Source organism: Oncorhynchus kisutch, linkage group LG26 (assembly GCF_002021735.2).
Source record: "Oncorhynchus kisutch isolate 150728-3 linkage group LG26, Okis_V2, whole genome shotgun sequence".
Classification (NCBI taxonomy): Eukaryota; Metazoa; Chordata; class Actinopteri; order Salmoniformes; family Salmonidae; genus Oncorhynchus; species Oncorhynchus kisutch.
In genome coordinates this window covers 31,936,323-31,955,314 of record NC_034199.2, presented here as the reverse complement: position 1 = coordinate 31,955,314, position 18,992 = coordinate 31,936,323, and the positions used below count along the sequence as shown (strand labels likewise).

Here is an 18,992-nt window from a genome sequence, read left to right as displayed (position 1 = left end):
GTGGTGTAAAGTATTTAGATAAAAATACTTTAAAGTACTACTTAAGTAGTTTTTGGGGGTATCAGTACTTCTTTATACTGTTTATATGTTTGGCAACTTTTACTTTACTACATTCCTAAGGAAAATAATCTACTTTTAAATCCATACATTTTCCCCAACACCCAAAAGTACTCATTACATGTTGACAGGTGGTCCAATTCACACACTTATCAAGAGAGCATACCTGGTCATCCCTACTGCCTCTGGTCTGGCGGACTCACTAAACACAAATGCTTTGTTTGTCAATTATATCTGGGTGTTGCAGTGTGCCCCTGGTTATCCCTTAATTTAATGTGAAAAATGTGTAGTCTGGTTTGCTTAATATAAGGAATTTGAAATTATTTATACTTTTACTTTTTTAATTCATTTTAGCAATTCCATTTACTTTTGATACTTAAGTAGATTTAAAACCAAATACTTTTAGACTTTTACTCAAGTCGTTTTTTACTGGCTGACTGTCACTTTCACTTGAGTCCATTTCTATTAAGGTATCCTTACTAAGTATGACAATTGAGTACTTTTTCCACCACTGGTAAATAGCCACTGGATAATCTCACTCATATTCTCATACTCCTAGAATAAATAGTTACTCATATGTGGAGGCTGTATTTGATGACAAGAACAATGCTACTTATTTTAATAAAAGGCATAATATTGTCAATTTGAATGAGCATTGATAATAGTTGTCCTTGCTTTCAAAGGTTGGCTTCAGTAATTCGATAATGATGACATTTTCAATGACATTACCAATGGCCACGACGCATTGGCTAGGTATGAAAGGGGCGTTTATGAGGGTAGGCAATAATAGGCATGGTTGAGAATAAACAGACATACACTTTCTTACATTTAGGTTAAATTGCAAGTTTCGATATTAGGCTATCCTTATCTGTTGGCAGATCATTGTAGAATGGTTTTATAACCAGGCACACAGCTATAGCCACGAGACAAAAGCCCTGAAATCGAAGGACCCACCTCCATGGCCTGTTCATCGCTCGAGCTCGTTTCGTACATTCTATCTTGTTAGACCCTCTTCATGATGTATGAAATGTATGATGATATAGCTACACATTTGCTCACCCGTGCTGAATAAGAAGCAGCGTTTGTATAACTGTGGCGGTAGCACGAGGTTTTCCCCCAACAACTGGCTAGTGGCGACACAACCAACAGAAGCAATAAAACACTGTTGCATTAGAGTAGGCTATTGCAGACACAATGACATTGAATCCCGCTCTAACCGTGTTCCCATTATAATCCTTGATAATGTTGCATTGTAACGACCGAAGGGACGATTTCATTCTTACCTCAGACGAAACAGGACGAAGTGTGTACCGTTATACGATGTTGAATCAATGTAGTTTGTAGGAGGTGCAGCAGTAGGCAGCTGTTTCTAGTGAAAAATCGCAATGTATATCTGACCGAGTTCCACTGATTTTTTGGACGGTTAGCCTACGCGAACACATCTATGTGATCGCATCTTTCAAGGCTTTAGACGCCGTTCTAAAAATTGTATCCTCAAAAGTTACACCTCAGCCATATCGACACTGGATTTGCTATTGAAATATGGTTTGTTTTCAGGGGGCTGGACTTTTACTACAGAGGCCACTCCCAAACGAACAATACTTAGTGCTCTCTCTGCCCGGTAGAAACGGATTCAATGAGACGTTTTCCATTCAAATGAAAAATATGGAAACTGTCAGAATGTATTATTTATAAAACATAACTTTTTATTATCATATATAATGACAGTGAGGGCAAAACATTTTATTGTTTAAAAAGGTGAAGATTACATACATTTTTTTATATGATATGTTTTATAAAGCTTTATAAACATTATAGCATCTTTATAAACATTTTAGTATTATTTTAGAGACAGCGCTACCGTAAAATGGTATATAAATAGTTTATAAACTGTTAACTAGGCTTATACGTTTGTGGATGGTTTATACAGCTGTAATAAACAGTAGGCAAGGTAATTATAGTCACTATTATAATAATTATTATTAATGTGTTCATTCATGTGTAATTGTGTATTTGTTATTTAGATGCAACTGATGAAGATAAGAAACACAAATAAGTATGTTCTCTGATAAATGCTGAACATTTATGTTTTGAAAATTTCCTCCCAAGTCAACAATCAAACCAATTTCCAACAATAGACTTTGTATATGGTCCCTTAATTTAAATTCATTACATGTTTAATATGTGTTTTCTATAGTAATGAGTTGTGCAACGTATTTAGGATTATTGTGTCTCTGAAGAACCACTAGATGTCTCTGCCTTTCTATTCAAAGCTGTGATAAAATGTTCCCTGCTCACATGCATGAATTCAGCAGTTCTGATTCAGGGCAGGCATGTTTTTATATGATGCAGCATACAACATGTTGACTGTCATTCTGACCCTAATTAGCTAATTTACATAAAACTGCATTCGTGATTTAAATATTGCACTGAACAAAAATATAAAAGCAGCATGCAACAATTTAAAAGATTTTACTGAGTTACAGTTCATATAAGGAAATCAGTCCATTTAAATTAATTAATTAGGCCTTAATCTATGGATTTCACATGACTGGAATACAGATATGCATCTGTTGGTCACAGATACCTTAAAAAAAAGCTGACCACCCTTTGCATCATGCAGTGCAACACATCTCCTTCGCATAGAGTTGATCAGGCTGTTGATTATGGCCTGTGGAATGTTGTCCCAATCATTTACAATGGCTGTGCAAAGTTTCTAGATATTGGTGGGAACTGGAACACTCTGTTGAATACGTTGATCCAGAGCATCCCAAACATGCTCAATGGGTGACGTGTCTGGTGAGTATGCAGGCCATGGAAGAACTGGGACATTTTCAGCTTCCAGGAATTGTGTACAGATCCTTGCAACATGGGGCTGTGCATTATCATGCTCAAACATGAGGTGATGGCGGTGGATGAATGGCACAACAATGGTCCTAAGGATCTCATCACGGCATCTCTGTACATTCATATTGCCTCCAATAAAATGTAATTGTATTCGTTGTCCGTAGCTTATGCTTGTTTGTTCACAACATTTGAGAGAAATAAGGTTTTTGTGCATATGGAACATTTCTGGGATCTTTACTTTCAGCTCATGAAACATGGGACAAAAAAACATTTATATTTGTGTCCATTGTACATCCATATCTATACGATGACTTAGTATTCCATGTCAAATTGATAAAAAAGGCCACGTGCAAAATATGACTGGCTGATTTTGGTAAAGAAACTACTTTGTAGAAAGTACCATTGTGTTCAGTGGTAATGATGAGATGCTGGGCAGTCTGCAATGATTGTGTGGATGTAGACCTATTCGTACTGTAATTGCTGCCTATCTCCCTATCGACCAAACAGATAGAATGTAAGATGAAGTTGTGTGGGCTGTATGTTTAGCTAAAACTGAAAGAGTCTTAGATGAAGTTGTGTTGGCTGTATGTTTAAACCTGACATCGACTCAGAATGTTAAATGTGGAGGTGTGTTGGCTTTGAGATCAGACAGCGCGAAGTACTTGGAGTTACTTAGTTATATCAGAGGAGGCAATAGGCACAACACATATGAGTAATACCTGCCAAGCAAAAAGAAGGCTTTATACAACATTTCTGCACTGAACAGAAAGCCAGGATTATACAGTATATCACTGGATTAGGCGAAGTGACTAAATATGCACTGTCAAGAAAATGAATCTTTTGATAAAGTAGGTACAGTCCCTATACATGTATCATAATTACAGATATTGGGATCTCTATCCAATCTACAGTTGAAGTCGGAGGTTTACATACACGTAGGTTGGAGTCATTAAAACTTGTTTTTCAACCACTAACAAACTATAGTTTTGGCAAGTCGGTTAGGACATCTACTTGGTGCATGACACAAGTCATTTTCCCAACAATTGTTTACAGACAGATTATTTCACTTCTAATTGTCACACCCTGACCTTAGTTATTTTGGTTAGGTCAGGGTGTGACGAGGTTGGTATGTGTGTTTTTCCTTGTCTAGGGTTTTTTGGGGGGTTTTGGTTTGACTAGGTAAATGTAGGTCTATGGTGGCCTGAATTGGTTCCCAATCAGAGGCAGCTGTTTATCGTTGCGCCTTGGTCTCATCGTTACGACGAACGTGACAGAATAACCAACCAAATAAGGACATACCACGCCCAATTTTTCAGTTTTTGATTTGTTAAAAAAGTTTGAAATATCCAATAAATGTCGTTCCACTTCATGATTGTGTTCCACTTGTTGTTGATTCTTCACCAAAAAATACAGTTTTATATCTTTATGTTTGAAGACTGAAATGTGGCAAAAGGTCGCAAAGTTCAAGGGGGGCAAATACTTTCGCAAGGCACTGTATATACCACCCTACCTTGTAACAACACAACTGTTTGGCTCAATCGCATTGAGAAGGAAATACATTCCACAAATTAACTTTTAACAAGACACACCTGTTAATTTAAATGCATTCCAGGTGACTACCTCATGAAGCTGGTTGAGAGAATGCCAATAGTGTGCAAAGCTGTCATCAAAGCAAAGGGTGGCTACTTGAAGAATCTCAAATATAAAATAAATTTTGATTTGTTTAATACTTTTTTGGTGATTATATATGTGTTATTTCATAGTTTTGATATCTTCACTATTGTAGAAAATAGTCAAATTTAAAGAAAAACCATGGAATGAGTATACCTAAATAAATCAGAGACAGTGTCACCAGCAAAGCAGCCATTCAGTTGTGTTGTGACAAGGGGTGGTATACATAAGATAACCCAATTTGGTAAAAGACCAAGTCCATATTATGGCAAGAACAGCTCAAATAAGCAAAGAGAAATGACAGTCCATCATTACTTTAAGACATGAAGGTCTGTCAATGTGGAACATTTCTTCAAGCGCAGTCTCAGAAATCATCAAGCGCTATGATGAAACTGGCTCTTATGAGGACCGCCACAGGAAAGGAAGACCCAGAGTTACCTCTGCTGCATAGGATACGTTCACTAGAGTTAACTACACCTCAGATTGCAGCCTAAATAAATGCTTCCGAGAGTTCAAGTAACAGACAAAACTCAAAATCAACTGTTCAGAGGAGACTGTGTTAATCAGGCCATCATAGTTGAATTGCTGCAAAGAAACCCCTACTAAAGGACACCAATAATAAGAACAGACTTGCTTGGGCCAAGAAACACGAGCAATGGACATTAGACTAGTGGAAATCTGTCCTTAGGTCTGATGAGTCCAAATGTGAGATTTTTGGTTCCAACCACCTTGTCCTTGTGAGACGCAGAGTAGGTGAATGGATGATCACCGCATGTGTGGTTCCCACCATGAAACACAGAGGAGGAGGTGATGGTGTGGGAGTTGCTTTGCTGGTGACACTCAGTGATTTATTTAGAATTCAAGGCACACTTAACCAGCATGGCTACCACAGCATTCTGCAGCGATACGTCATCCCATCTGGTTTGCGCTTAGTGGGACTATCAGTTGTTTTTAAACAGCACAATGACCCAACACAACTCTGGGGTGTGTAAGGGCTATTTGACCAAGAAGGAGAGTGATGGACTCCTGCATCAGATGACCTGGCCTCCACAATCACCCGACCTCAACCCAATTGAGATGGTTTGGGATGAGCTGGACTGCAGAGTGAAGGAAAATCAGCCAACAAGTGCTCAGCATATGTGGGAACTCCTTAAACTGTTGGAAAAGCATTCCAGGTGAAGCTGGTTGAGAGAATGCCAAGAGTGTACAAAGCTGTCATCAAGGCAAGGGTGGCTACTTTGAAGAATCTAAAATATAACATATTAAACACTTTTTGGTTACTAGATGATTCCATGTGTTAATTTCATAGTTTTGATGTATTCACTATTATTCTACAATGTAGAAAGTAGTAAAAATAAAGATAAACCCTGGAATGAGGTGTGTCCAAACTTTTGACTGGTACTGTATATATTGAGTGATGTCGTAACACAGATGAACAGGTTAGATAGTGTTGTTTATTGCCAGAGTAAAGCAACTTCTAAACTAGGCAAATGTACTGTAGCTGGACATATGCTGTTTCTGGCATAGTACACAATATGTTCCAGATGAGATAACCTCATATGACTCATATTAGATCATATTTATATGCTGAATATTAATTTGAATATGTATATAAATTAATCATTTATATTTTTTTATCAAAAGGACATGATGGATTATGCTGCACAAATCTTAATGAGAAGAAGGAGAAGAACCTAAAAAGTTGGTAATGTAAATTAAGAGTAATATTTTCAGTTGCATATGAAATCGTTTAAAATATGCATAATCAGCATATGATATCTTCCACTATCTTAACATATTAGTTTAGCAGGAGACATTAGAACCTAAAATGTGTTAATTAAGAAATGTTCTTTATAATATTCATAATACTTTAAACGTTGACAAATTAAGTAATCAGTCTTCTTATACTATCAAGGAATAACTCAATACTGTCAAGCCTGCTTCTGCTCTTTCTAGGCGCCAGGTTCCCCAGCATTACGCACACCTGCTTTCCCCTGTCATCAGGCGCATTGGACTCACCTGGACTCAATCACCTGTCATTACCTCCCCTATATTTGTCTGTTACCCCGCTCTGTTCCCTGCTTCAGCATTGATTGTCATATGTCCATATGTATACTCGCGTGCTGACGCTGTTCCGATTAAAATTTTAACTCCCCGTACCAGCTTCTCTACGCCAGCGTCGGTCCTTAAAAATACGAGTGATACGTTTAGGTATTTAATAAAAACAAATAAAATGTTTAACAAACAAACAAACAAATTGATTGCATCAATTGCATCAATAAACATAATGTGAAAATAAATACTGTACATGTCACACAGAGTATATGATGATATGAAGATCTTATATCTCTTTCAATGAACATCCCTTTAATTGACAATCTATACATCAGGTCTCCTTTATAAACTATATTCAATTAATTAATTCAATAATTACAATTAATTTTCAGTTATGGAAAATAAAATTGTAATATGGGCAAATCATCCAAATATATACATTTTTTTGAAGGGGTACATTTCAAGTTCAATGTATCTTGTATTTTCTGTCATGTTGGAGTGGATAGCTTTTTTTCCAACTTAAAAATACAAATACCTCGTCTGTCTGTCCCCCTCCGTAACATACTGTACAACTAGTATTGCAACTTGGAAAGGGTGATACAAACAGGGTTCGTGTCAATTCCATTTAAATTCAGTCAATTAATGAACTGAAATAAACTGAAGTTTACAGATGTAGGATTTTAATTTGATCACCCTGTTGTTGCAGGAAATCTTTTAAACTACAGCCTTCAAGGGTTAGTTATTTCAACTTAAAAATGTCAGACTTTATTTGGCCTAACACATTTTTTTTTATCAACTCCGGCTAAAATGTCCATTAATTATAATCCACACAATAAATGACATGTCCGGTTGCTGACAGATTATTTTCCTGTTTTGAGAAACTGGTCAAACATCTGTACTTCCTGAATTCACTCATTACAAGTGATGAAAACTAATAGATTCTACTATTTCTCTAAGAAATGATTGACTGATGATTAATAATTTACAGTAGGAACAATGTACTTTAAGGGTCAAGTCCTGACTTGAGATCTGCACACTTAAAAAACACTGAGAATCTCACTGCCGATAGACTGCCAATAGGTACTTATGACAGTGGGAGGCCGTTCCTTGTCTTGCTAGAACAAAAGAGGTACCTGCTGCGTGCCGATCCAGTAGTGACAAACTTACCATTTCTACATGTAGAATCGCGATGCTCATCAGTGCCAACAAATTTACTTTGAGCCAATCAGAGAGCACGAACACCCATTTGGGAAAATCAACAGGAGTGACAACAAGTGACAACATTTTCTCCGTATATCCACAGATGAGCCAGTCACACTTCATATACAATGTAGGCTATGGAATGGTAGCTAGGTAAGTGTACAGACACAATGCATACAACACTAAATAATTATTGGAAGCTAGCTAACCACTTTATCTAGTATTGACATTTGTCACGTCTAGGTCACCAGACTGCTGAGTATTACGCACACCTGTCACCATAGTCACGCGCACCAGCGCTTATTGACACTCACCTGGACTCACCTCCTTGAATACCTGCCCTATTTATGCCACTCCCTTTGGTTCCTTCCCCAGGCATTATTGTTTCTGTTTCATGTCGGTGCACTGTTAGTGTTTCTTGTTTTGTTCATGTTTGTTTATTTATTAAATATATTCACTGCCTGAACTTGCTTCCTGACTCTCAGCGTACATCGTTACGACATTATAATTAAATCACAATGAATTAGCTAGTTTCCATGAAACAGCTGCCTGTGTTAGCTGCGGAGTTAGTGCGGTGTCCTTAGCTAGTGTGCTAGCTATGCTAACGTTAGCTAGCTAGCTAAACTTTTGGCTATGAGCTGGCACTGGCTGTATGTAGGGTGTCCACCCACATTGGGCAAATTGCACTTTGGTGATGACGTTTCACTTATGTTATAAAATGCATTTTATCAAGACAAATATGATTCTTCATGTTCTGAATCATTCAGTGGGGTCTTTTTCAAGCATACTGTATCATTAACATTGTATCCAAAAAGTCAGATTTCTTAACCTAATACAACTGTTAATGAGCACTGAGCTCTGCTGAAACTTTTGAGAATTTTAAAGTGTATTTGTGGTTGTCTTCCAAGTGCTGAATTAAATGTAAAAGGCTTTGAAAATAAAGAGCTTGCAGTACACTCAGTGCTCTGTTGACATGTCACAGAGTAATAATGTTGACATACGCTTGTTAATTTGAGAAGTCTTTGAAAAGAATAGGAACTTTGCATTTATATGAACAGTGTTTACTAAAATATGAAAATACTACTTGTCAAGTTTCAAAATGTATATTTATCTTACCTCTATATTGTATTATGTCATCTGGATTTTAAAAGGAAGATGACGAGTTTAATGGTAAGCCTGTTATGTAGCCTTAATTCTCGCACAGCATCCAGCCTAGATGATGCAATGCTATTTTCCAGATTTTTTACCTATTTTTTTCTCTGGCCTCCATTGATTTAGTCAGCCTAATTTTATCCATCCTACAAGGATAAAATCTCCAATAAGCTTTGAACAGATTATGATAGAGACATGAGGTTTAGACCATTTTTGTTGTTGTTGGGGTTTGTATAAATAATTAACATATTATTTTACCCATTGGTCAAAAGATGCGTTTTGATTGGACACCCTACAGTATGTGATTATGGTGAGTAAATGAAATGGTTTCTTCGTCATCTTGCTAGGTAGTTATCTAGCTGTGGCCATCTGGCTAGTATCAACAAGGGCTTTCTACAATATAGCAACATTAGCACTGCAGCTAACATTGGAATCTAGACCATAAGGAACGCACACGGACATGTATTGCCAAACAATGCTACTGCCACCTTCTGGTTTGGAGTATTTTATCAAGGCTGAGTGGCTGACGACTTCAAGGTCTTTGCTGTGTTAACACTAAAGATATTCACTGCCGACACTCTGTTCCGAGGTGTTAAGTACTGTCGGCAGGCAAACGTTTGACAATCCTACCGGTGTGTTTGAGCTTTAACTAACATTTTCTTTAACAGACTTGAAGTCTCCCATTGACCTGAATCCATCTCAAGTTAACATTTGGCTCTTACTGAAAAACCAAGAGAATGGTTTCTCTCTCTAAAGTGGAGGAACTGAGAACACTGTTACTAAACAATTACTATGAATATCTACTGTAAGTTGAAGCCAGACTATTTGACGATCATAACAGAGATTCAGCTTCTTTTTTTTTCACAATCCAGGACAGAACCGTGGCCAAAACTGCATTACTGTATTAACGTACAGTCCATGACTCATGACATCAAGCAACAACTGTAAAAGTGCAATGATACCGTTTTTCACACTACTGGTCTAGACCAAGCAGAGCCACGCTGAACTGCTCTGACCTGTTTGCACATCCACCTTAGTTGCTTAAACCGTACTGGAAAGGACAATGTGAGAAGAAAATATCCAAGCCAGCCCAGTGCTGTTCAGGTTGGCCCTATAGTGTGAATAGGGTATGACTGTGCTTCTGTCTGGGGGCTGTTATGATGAACACTGTCATACGCATGTAGCTAGAGCTGTCCATTATTTTAATCAAATAGGAAGACTATGGTAATTCAAGTCATTCAGGAAGCTGTTTGATGCTCTTTATTATTCCACAAGATCCCAATACTTAGACCCTCAGTGGTCTTAGCGAGCCCACTATACCTCTGTTCTTCATGCTTCAGGGCAACGCACGCAGACAGGCAAGTTCAATCAAATAAATACACTGTTGTTCGTTCAAGCTTCGCAGTGTAGTAGTCCTCTCAGTTCAGTGCACCGGGGAGGTACTGTCTGTAGTAGGATGTCATCCACTCACTGTTCCACGTGGTCAGAGGAGACCTGTTTGTCTACTCATGTCATGTTCCCCTTTGTGTTACTGTACCTCTGGCTCCCTGGCTCATACCGATACACAGGGTTGTGTCCATTAGGGCACACCGTAGGGAAAACGGGAGACAAAAACAAGCATTAATTAGTGGACGAGCTCAGATAGTACCACCCTGATTCACTCAGTTTCTGCCATTTTCTTTCATTCTCTGCCTACTGAACACGACCCTGGTGTCACGATCCAGGAATCAGTATGGGGCGAAGAGTATAGAGCCGGTGGTGGGCCGGATGGGCCCTGGAGCAGCCCGGAGGAAGGAGCCCATGGAGCCCATAGAGCCTGGGAGGCCAGCAGTCTGAAAGATAGAGGAGTTGGGCCGCGGGTGCAAGGTGATAGAGGGGACAGTGGTGGGGCAGAAGGGGTTGGAGAGGAAAGCAGCAGGGGAGATAGGCTTCACCAGGTCCTTCTGAAGAGCCAGCTTTGCCTGAAGGAGAGAAGAGGATAGGATAGGATAGGATGGGAGAGGAGAGGAGTTAAATGAGAAAGCAAATCTATTGATAATGCAATTAGCTACAAAAACAAGCCATTATTTTCAATGAGCATAAAGGCCCCTCTTTTAGCCCACTGATGCATCAATATTCCTAAACGCTTTTTTAAGAAACTGCCAATAAATGTATTAACAATTCATCCCTGAAGTCGAATCAACTTTTCTTGAGGGGCTTTGATTAGGAACATATATGATACATACGGCTAGGACTGTGGAGCTGCGTTGTTGTTTGTTGTAAGGGCTGTATTTGGGTTTCATCGGTTTCCCAGCCACTCTGTCCTTGTGCCTTCTGCTGGAGATGTGCTGACAAAATACAACAAAAAAGGTCAGTGACGTAACTGTGTGTGAATCCTTATGGGCCCTGATCAAAGGTGGTGCACTATAAAGGGTATAGGGTGCCATATGGGACATGCATTTTGGTGAGCCAATTATAAAAAGCCTGTAAGGTCCCCTCAAGCTGTAACAAGACAACAAGCACTGCATACTTGAGTTCCCAAAGTGAAATCAATTTGACATGTAAAAAAAATATATTTAGAGGTGAATTCAAGGATTTGAAATAAGTCATTTCCTAGAATGTGTTTTCCCCAATTCCCCCTCTGACCATACTGTATTGTGATTGACCTAATATTGGCACCAGGAAATCTCACAAATCTTGCATGCGCGCTGGCTGCTGATCAGCTAAGATTTATTTATTCATTTGTGCACAAGAAAATTAAAGAGAGGTAAAAACCCAAGGGTCTTGAAAGGCCTGTGACAAGACCCTATGGTGTACCTGTTTGAGCTGTATTTCTGAGTTGACGTGGACGTCACAGATCTCACAATAGAATGTCTTGTTCTGCAGTCCGGAGCCTTTCAGCACGGTGGTGGCCTGGACTTTGAGCTTTGAGCCCGGTCTGGGATAGGCCTTAATTGGGCCTGCGCCGTTCCTCGCCTCAAGCATAGTTTTGTGTTTCGAACCTTCAGGGGAGAGAAGAAAGGGCAAAAACATAATTAAATATATTGCACATGGAAAATACCATAAATAAAACATAAAAAGAACACTATTTAATTTGTTTGGTTTAAAAGTAGAACAGATTTTGTTTTCCCATCCAAAATGTTCATTGGTCAGTTTGAGATCCAATAGTGTTTCTCTGACCTGGGTATTACGTCTGACTTCACTATAACTACATAACAGCCATACGTGTCAATGTTAGCTAACAAACATCTGACATATTGAGCCCATATGCAAGCCCCCCTCCCCCTCCCAACACACACACGCACTCCTCGGGAGGAGTAACACTAACGTTAACACGGCGGTCGAGCAAACAGAAACAGATGCTGGAACACACCTGTGTTGTGGGCCTCCAGCTGTGATAGAGAGTTGACGGCCACTTTGCAAAGCGAACAGTACAGGAGCTTTTTGGCTTTTTCCTCCTCCTCCGACTCTGGCGTGGGCTGAGTTGCTGTAGCAGCGGCAGTGTTGGGGGCCGTGAGCACAGGCTTGGTGCTGATGCTGCCACTGCTCTTCATAACAGGCCCCTGTAGTTGTACTTGTGTAGCTGATGGGGGGCTGGCAGGCGTGGGATCACATAGGACGGGATTACAGGGACTGGGGACGGCCATGGCTGTTAAAGCTGCCAGGGAGGAGGAGGTGGAGATGACGGGGACGAAAGAATTTGGAGAAGCCAAGGTTTTATCTGCCGTGCTAGGAGGCACTGCGACTTGTTCTGAGATCAAGAAAGAAAGAGGGAGGGAGAGAGGGAGAGGGAAAAAGAGAGAGACACAACATCTGACAGTTAGTCTCGGAGCGTTAACAATATTACAACTTTTGGTGACACATTCCCTTATATTTTTATTTTGATGTGTTGCGTAAGAGTTTGATCCCTGGGGGATCAGTTGAGTAGCAGTAGCAGGATCGAGCTATTGGCCAGTGGTGTTTTCTGTATCTTTATCTCTCTCTCTCTTGTGTGTGTGTGTGTGTGTGTGTGTGTGTGTGTGTGTGCGTGTGTGTGTGTGTGTGTGTGTGTGTGTGTGTGTGTGTGTGTGTGTGTGTGTGTGTGCGTGCGTGCATATGTGTGTGCTTCAATATGGCCCTCTGTCAATGTTACAGAGCCTAGTTGTCAAACTATTGTCCCCTCTATTGTGACACTGAGACGCCCTGTCCCTCCACCCACTCAGAACCATGTACTGTACCAGAACACTATGGAGGACATTGCCACAAGGTAAGGTGCCTGAACTCTTGCTCACACCCACAGTCCCACACCATCCCTCCACCCGTCCTTTCCTTCCACCCTTTCTCACACACAACAACGCCCTGCATTAGGAACGCACTGTAGCTTTTTCCATGAATGTAATTTTGCATTTGTGATCCTCTCAGAAAGTTGTGTAGTATTCTCTTCAGAGAATAGTGCTCTCTTTACACCAATTATACCAGCAGGCTCTATGACATCTACAAGCTACACGCCACTACACTGGTCTATTGTCACGACTTCTGCCGAAGTCGTTGCCTCTCCTTGTTCGGGCGGTGCTCGGCGTTCGATGTCACCAGTCTTCTAGCCATCATTGATCCATTTTTCATTTTCCATTGGTTTTGTCTTGTCTTCCCACACACCTGTTTTCAATCCCATTCATTACCTGTTGTGTATTTAACCCTCTGTTTCCCCTCATGTCTTTGTCAGAAATTGTTTTATTGTCAGTGTTGTTTAGTTGTTGTGTTTGGTGCGCGACGGGTCCTCGTACCCATGTTTTTTCATGTTTGTACGTTTTAGTGTTATGGAGCATGTTCTGTGGACATTTATTAAAATACTCCATTTACACTCCATTTTGGAGCGCCTGACTTCCCTGCCACCTATACACACGGCGTTGACATCTATATTTGGTCTAAACTAGCATTTGAAAGTCTTCATTAAACCTTGCTTCATTAACTCTGATTTTCACAAAAACTCTTCTATGTACTCTTTGAAGACAGTTTGTAAAGTTAACATAACATTTCCTAAGATAAGGTTATTAAATACATTTGGGTGGCAATGTGTATCTACACCAACCGGGTCAATAGAGCAGTAGCTAGCAAGGATTAATTATATTAGCATCCCAAAGCAACACATTCATTCATTAAACACAAAAATTGGTAAGAAAATGAATACATAAAAGTATACCAGTTACATTTAAGGACCAAAAATTAGATTGGCACATGGTTTATGATCGCTGCAGCTGTACATAGTCCATCTGTAAATAGCCCACCCAATCTACCTCATCCCCATACTGTTTTTATTTACTTTTCTGCTCTTTTGCACACCAGTATCTCTACTTGCACATCATCATCTGCTCATTTATCACTCCAGTGTTAATCTGCTAAATTGTAATTCTTCACTACTATGGTCTATTTATTGCCAACCTCCTCATGCCTTTTGCACACACTGTATAGAGACTTAATTTTTTTTACTGTGTCATTGACTTGTTTATTGTGCTATTGGCTTGTTTATTGTTTACTCCATGTTGTTCCATGTGTAACTCTGTGTTGTTGTCTGTGTCACACTGCTTTGCTTTATCTTGGCCAGGTTGCAGTTGTAAATGAGAACTTGTTCTCAACTAGTCTACCTGGTTAAATAAAGGTGAAATAAAAAAATTGAAAATGAACTGATAGACAAAACAACACATGATTCAAACCTTCATTTTTCAATTTAAATTATTACACAACATTCTTGCAATCAATAGTATGTTATGTATATGGGGGACACAACCATCCCAGCTCTGCTGATTTTGCTGGGAAGAGACAGAATCATTAGATCACTTGTTTTGGTCCTGCCTATAGTATGTAGCTTGTTTCTGGTCACAGGTTCAGGAATGTCTGAAAAATACCAAACATCCAGCTAGGCAGTCTGTGACTCCGACTAACAGTCATTGGATGTGACTCTGTGAAAAGACACTGGCTATGTCCCACATGGCACCCTATTCCCTATAAAAAAATACATAGAGCTCTTGTCATAAGTAGTGCACTAAACGGGGAATAGGGTGCCATTTGGGACACAGTCACAGAATATTAAGGAGTAGTATCACTGGCTCTGGATCATTACAGAACTTGAACCTAATCTCTGAAGGAGTGACTTTCTGTCTGTGGTCCAAATGGTACCCTATCCCACTACTTTTGAACAGGGTCATATGGGCCCTGCTCAATAGTAGTGCACTATATAGGGAATAGGGTTCCATTTGGGATGCAGATTCTGAAACCCTCTTACCTGCAGTTTGGACCCCAGGAAGAGTAGATGCTGCCTTGGCAACATCTAATGGGGATCCTAAATAGCTCCTAATGGGCTCTCCCCTGATGTGAGGCCAGACAGTGTGACTTAAAAAAATATCAAGATCCAACAGAAATTAGTGCAAATGTACATTTTAAAACATATTGGTTTAGATTTGAAGCTTTCTTTTCTGCCTTGGTTGGTAACACATGCATGTGGTCTATTCCGACGGTATTCATCTATACATGATAGATATTAGATATTATCGTCTTTCCCCTATAGGCTACTCCCACAAAGAAACTTGTAATTATTAAATGAAAAAAAAAATGGATGTGGTTTAACTACTTTATCCCAGTGAGCAAAACTGGTTGAAATGCATGGCAATGAGCATGGCACTTGTTACACTAATGCCTGTTAATGAGTCATTCAATTGGTTAAGGCATTTGTCAGAGTTAATTTAATGAGAAAAACACTTATTCCAAAGACACATACAGTACACACATGTACACACATGCACACACGTGCATGCACACACACACACACACACACACACACACACACACACACACACACACATACCGCACAAAGCATGCAATGACACAAGATAACACTCAAGGCTAGAGCATGGAGAGGAATGGATGACACACAAGAGCTAAAGTTTCCACATACCTGGTTGGTCAGAGTTGCTGCCCATGACATTGCTGGTCAAGGTGGTGGAGGTTGTGGTGGTGATTGTCTTTGTACTGTCCAGGGGAGGAGGAAATGGAGGAGGAGGAAGGGAACTCTTAGGCGGCTTATTCTTGGTGTTCTCCTGTGCTTTGAGCTTCTTGGCATGTTTACTGCCTTTGTAGTGTGCCTCGGCTTGGCTCTGCAGAGGGAGAACAAATGAACCATGCAATCAGGCTCGTTTCTCACACAACAGGTCTCAGTCATGGACTGCAATCACATCGCATCACATAGGACAAACACACACACACACACACACACACACACACACACACACACACACACACACACACACACACACACACACACACACACACACACACACACACACATACACACATACACACACACACACACACACACACACACACACACACACACACACACACACACACACACACACACACACACACACACACACACACACACACACACACACACACACACTTCAATCACAGCTTTCAATAGATAGGCCCAATCAGAGGGAAAATTAGAGAGATGTTTGATTGGATCAGGATGTTAGGGCGGATCAGGATGTTAGGATTTTCATATGGCCAATGGGAAGAAGTAGTGTGTGTGTGTGTGTGTGTGTGAGAGAGAGAGAGGGAGAAAGAGAGAAAAAGAGAGACAAAGAGAGAGAGCGAGAGAGAGGTTTAGACAAAATAATTCATGATAAGAAAAATGAACAAGAAATGGATTCTAGTGAGTGAGCAAAGAGCATTTTGGAGACTGATAGTTTTAAATTGGTTTGATTGTACACTCTATATGCTGGATATATGTGGAAAATGACTACAACACACTCAGTGAATCTTTATGTTGATTTAGGAGTTGAGTGGAATGGGATATCACCTCACCTCAAGGTGGTCTGGTGCATTGAGTCGCTATAGGTTAATAGCTATATTTTACCAATCTTGTTTCTCACATCCTGTCCTTGCACAAACAATCATTAGAAGTAATTCATATTGAACCATGGTCCTCTTCTCTGAGGTGGAACATTCCTGTCTTTTTTACATTTAAAGGTTTGTGGTCCTCTTCATCACACATATAAACCATGCTGCTATGGAAAGGTGTATTAATTGAGGAGCAAACTGAAGTGAAGATATCCCTGTGGCTATAACATTTACAGAAAACATCTAGGTATCCATGGAAACTCAGAACCTCCAATCCTGGAGTGAGAAATCTTTAGAAAAAGTCACTGATCTGAGGACACATGAGTCACTAGTGACATGAGATTATATCTGTGACTCAAGGGTTGCATCCCAATTGCCACCCTATTCCTTATATAGTGCATTACTTTTGAATAGAGCACTATGTGCCCTGGTTAAACAATTGTGCCCTTAATAGGAAATAGGATGCTATTTGGAATACAGACAAGATGACTCACCCATATTGCCATGAGACAACCAGTCAGATGAAACACCAGAGAAAATGGAAAATCAAGAATGTTTTCTCTGTCATAGATAAAATGAGACACTGGGTTTTTCTCAATATGTGTACTACTGTGCTCCACACTCATTCTCTGAGTGCATTCTCTGAGGATGTTCTCTAGAGTACGTTCTTGTGAGGACGAGAGTGTGGAGAACGGATAAAACATTACAATTGAGAAGCACTCGCACTTTCCCTACGGTATAACCTCACGCTGTAACCTCCCCATTCACTGAACCTCCTTCCCGCCAAGACAATGGCAATAGAAACAAAACAAGATATACACAAAGAACAAGTTGAATGTCATAATTATCTGCTAGTTACAGTTGAAGTCGGAAGTTTACATAGGCTTAGGTTGGAGTCATTAAAACTTGTTTTTCAACCACTCCACAACTTTATTGTTATCAAACTATAGTTTTGGCAAGTCAGTTAGGATATCTACTTTGTGTATCACACAAGTAATTTTTCCAACAATTGTTTAGAGACAGATTATTATTTCACTGTATCACAATTCCAGTGGGTCAGAATTTTACATACACTAAATTGACTGTGCCTTTAAACAGATTGGAAAATTCCAGAAAATTATGTTATGGCTTTAGAAGCTTCTGATAGGCTAATTGACATCATTTGAGTCAATTGGAGGTGTACCTGTGGATGTATTTCAAGGCCTACCTTCAAACTCAGTGCCTCTTTGCTTGACATCATGGGAAAATAAAAATAAATCAGCCAAGACCTCAGAAAAGAAATTTGTTGACCTCCACAAGTCTGGTTCATCCTTGGGAGCAATTTCCAAATGCCTGAAGGTACCACATTCTTCTGTATAAAAAATAGTACGCAAGTATAAACACCAAGGGACCACGCAGCCGTCATACCACTCAGGAAGGAGATGTGTTCTGTCTCCTAGAGATGAACGTACATTGGTGCAAAAAGTGCAAATCAAACCCAGAACAACAGCAAAGGACCTTGTGAAGATGCTGGAGGAAACAGGTACAAAGTATCTAAATCCACAGTAAAACGAGTCCTATATCAACATAACCTGAAAGGCCGCTCAGCAAGAAAGAAGCCACTGCTCCAAAACTGCCATAAAAAAGCCAGACTACGGTTTGAAACTGCACATGGTGACAAAGATTGTACTTTTTGGAGAAATGTCATCTGGTCTGATGAAACAAAAATAGAACTGTTTGGACATAATGACCATCGTTATGTTTGGAGGAAAAAGGGGGAGACTTGCAAGCCGAAGAACACCATCCCAACCGTGAAGCACGGGGGTGGCAGCATCATGTTGTGGGGGTGCTTTGCTGCAGGAAGGACTGGTGCACTTTACAAAATAGATGGCATCATGAGGACGGAAAATGTTGTGGATATATTGAAGCAACATCTCGACATCAGTCAGGAAGTTAAAGCTTGGTCGCAAATGGGTCTTCCAAATGGACAATGACCCCAAGCATACTTCCAAAGTTGTGGCAAAATGGCTTAAGAACAACAAAGTCAAGGTATAGGAGTGGCCATCACAAAGCCCTGACCTCAATCCCATAGAAGATTTGTGGGCAGAACTGAAAAAGCGTGTGCGAGCAAGGAGGCCTACAATCCTGACACACCCAACTTATTGTGGGAAGCTTGT

At 39.9% G+C, this 18,992-nt stretch overlaps 2 protein-coding genes across 3 annotated transcripts in view; both read right to left on the bottom strand.

Annotated features, from left to right (window-relative positions):
* Nucleotides 1-1,608, bottom strand: part of LOC109870956 (SEC14 domain and spectrin repeat-containing protein 1) — a 51,346-nt gene extending 49,738 nt beyond the window's left edge. Inside the window, exon 1 of one of the 2 annotated variants that reach the window (XM_020461681.2) lies at nucleotides 1,341-1,608. The gene's annotated coding sequence lies outside the window, so the exon portion shown is untranslated. The remainder of the gene's footprint in view (nucleotides 1-1,340) is intronic. The other variant, XM_020461680.2, reaches the window with a different exon arrangement.
* A 5,169-nt stretch (nucleotides 1,609-6,777) lies between these two features.
* The window catches only part of LOC109871099 (zinc finger protein 385B-like), a 154,909-nt gene continuing 142,694 nt past the window's right edge, over nucleotides 6,778-18,992 (bottom strand). Inside the window, exons 5-9 of the mRNA XM_031806241.1 lie at nucleotides 15,890-16,088; nucleotides 12,335-12,712; nucleotides 11,779-11,963; nucleotides 11,208-11,309; nucleotides 6,778-10,943 (exon numbers count right to left, since the gene is read on the bottom strand). Coding sequence (XP_031662101.1) covers nucleotides 10,710-10,943; nucleotides 11,208-11,309; nucleotides 11,779-11,963; nucleotides 12,335-12,712; nucleotides 15,890-16,088 — 1,098 coding nt within the window. The 3' untranslated portion in view covers nucleotides 6,778-10,709. The remainder of the gene's footprint in view (nucleotides 10,944-11,207; nucleotides 11,310-11,778; nucleotides 11,964-12,334; nucleotides 12,713-15,889; nucleotides 16,089-18,992) is intronic.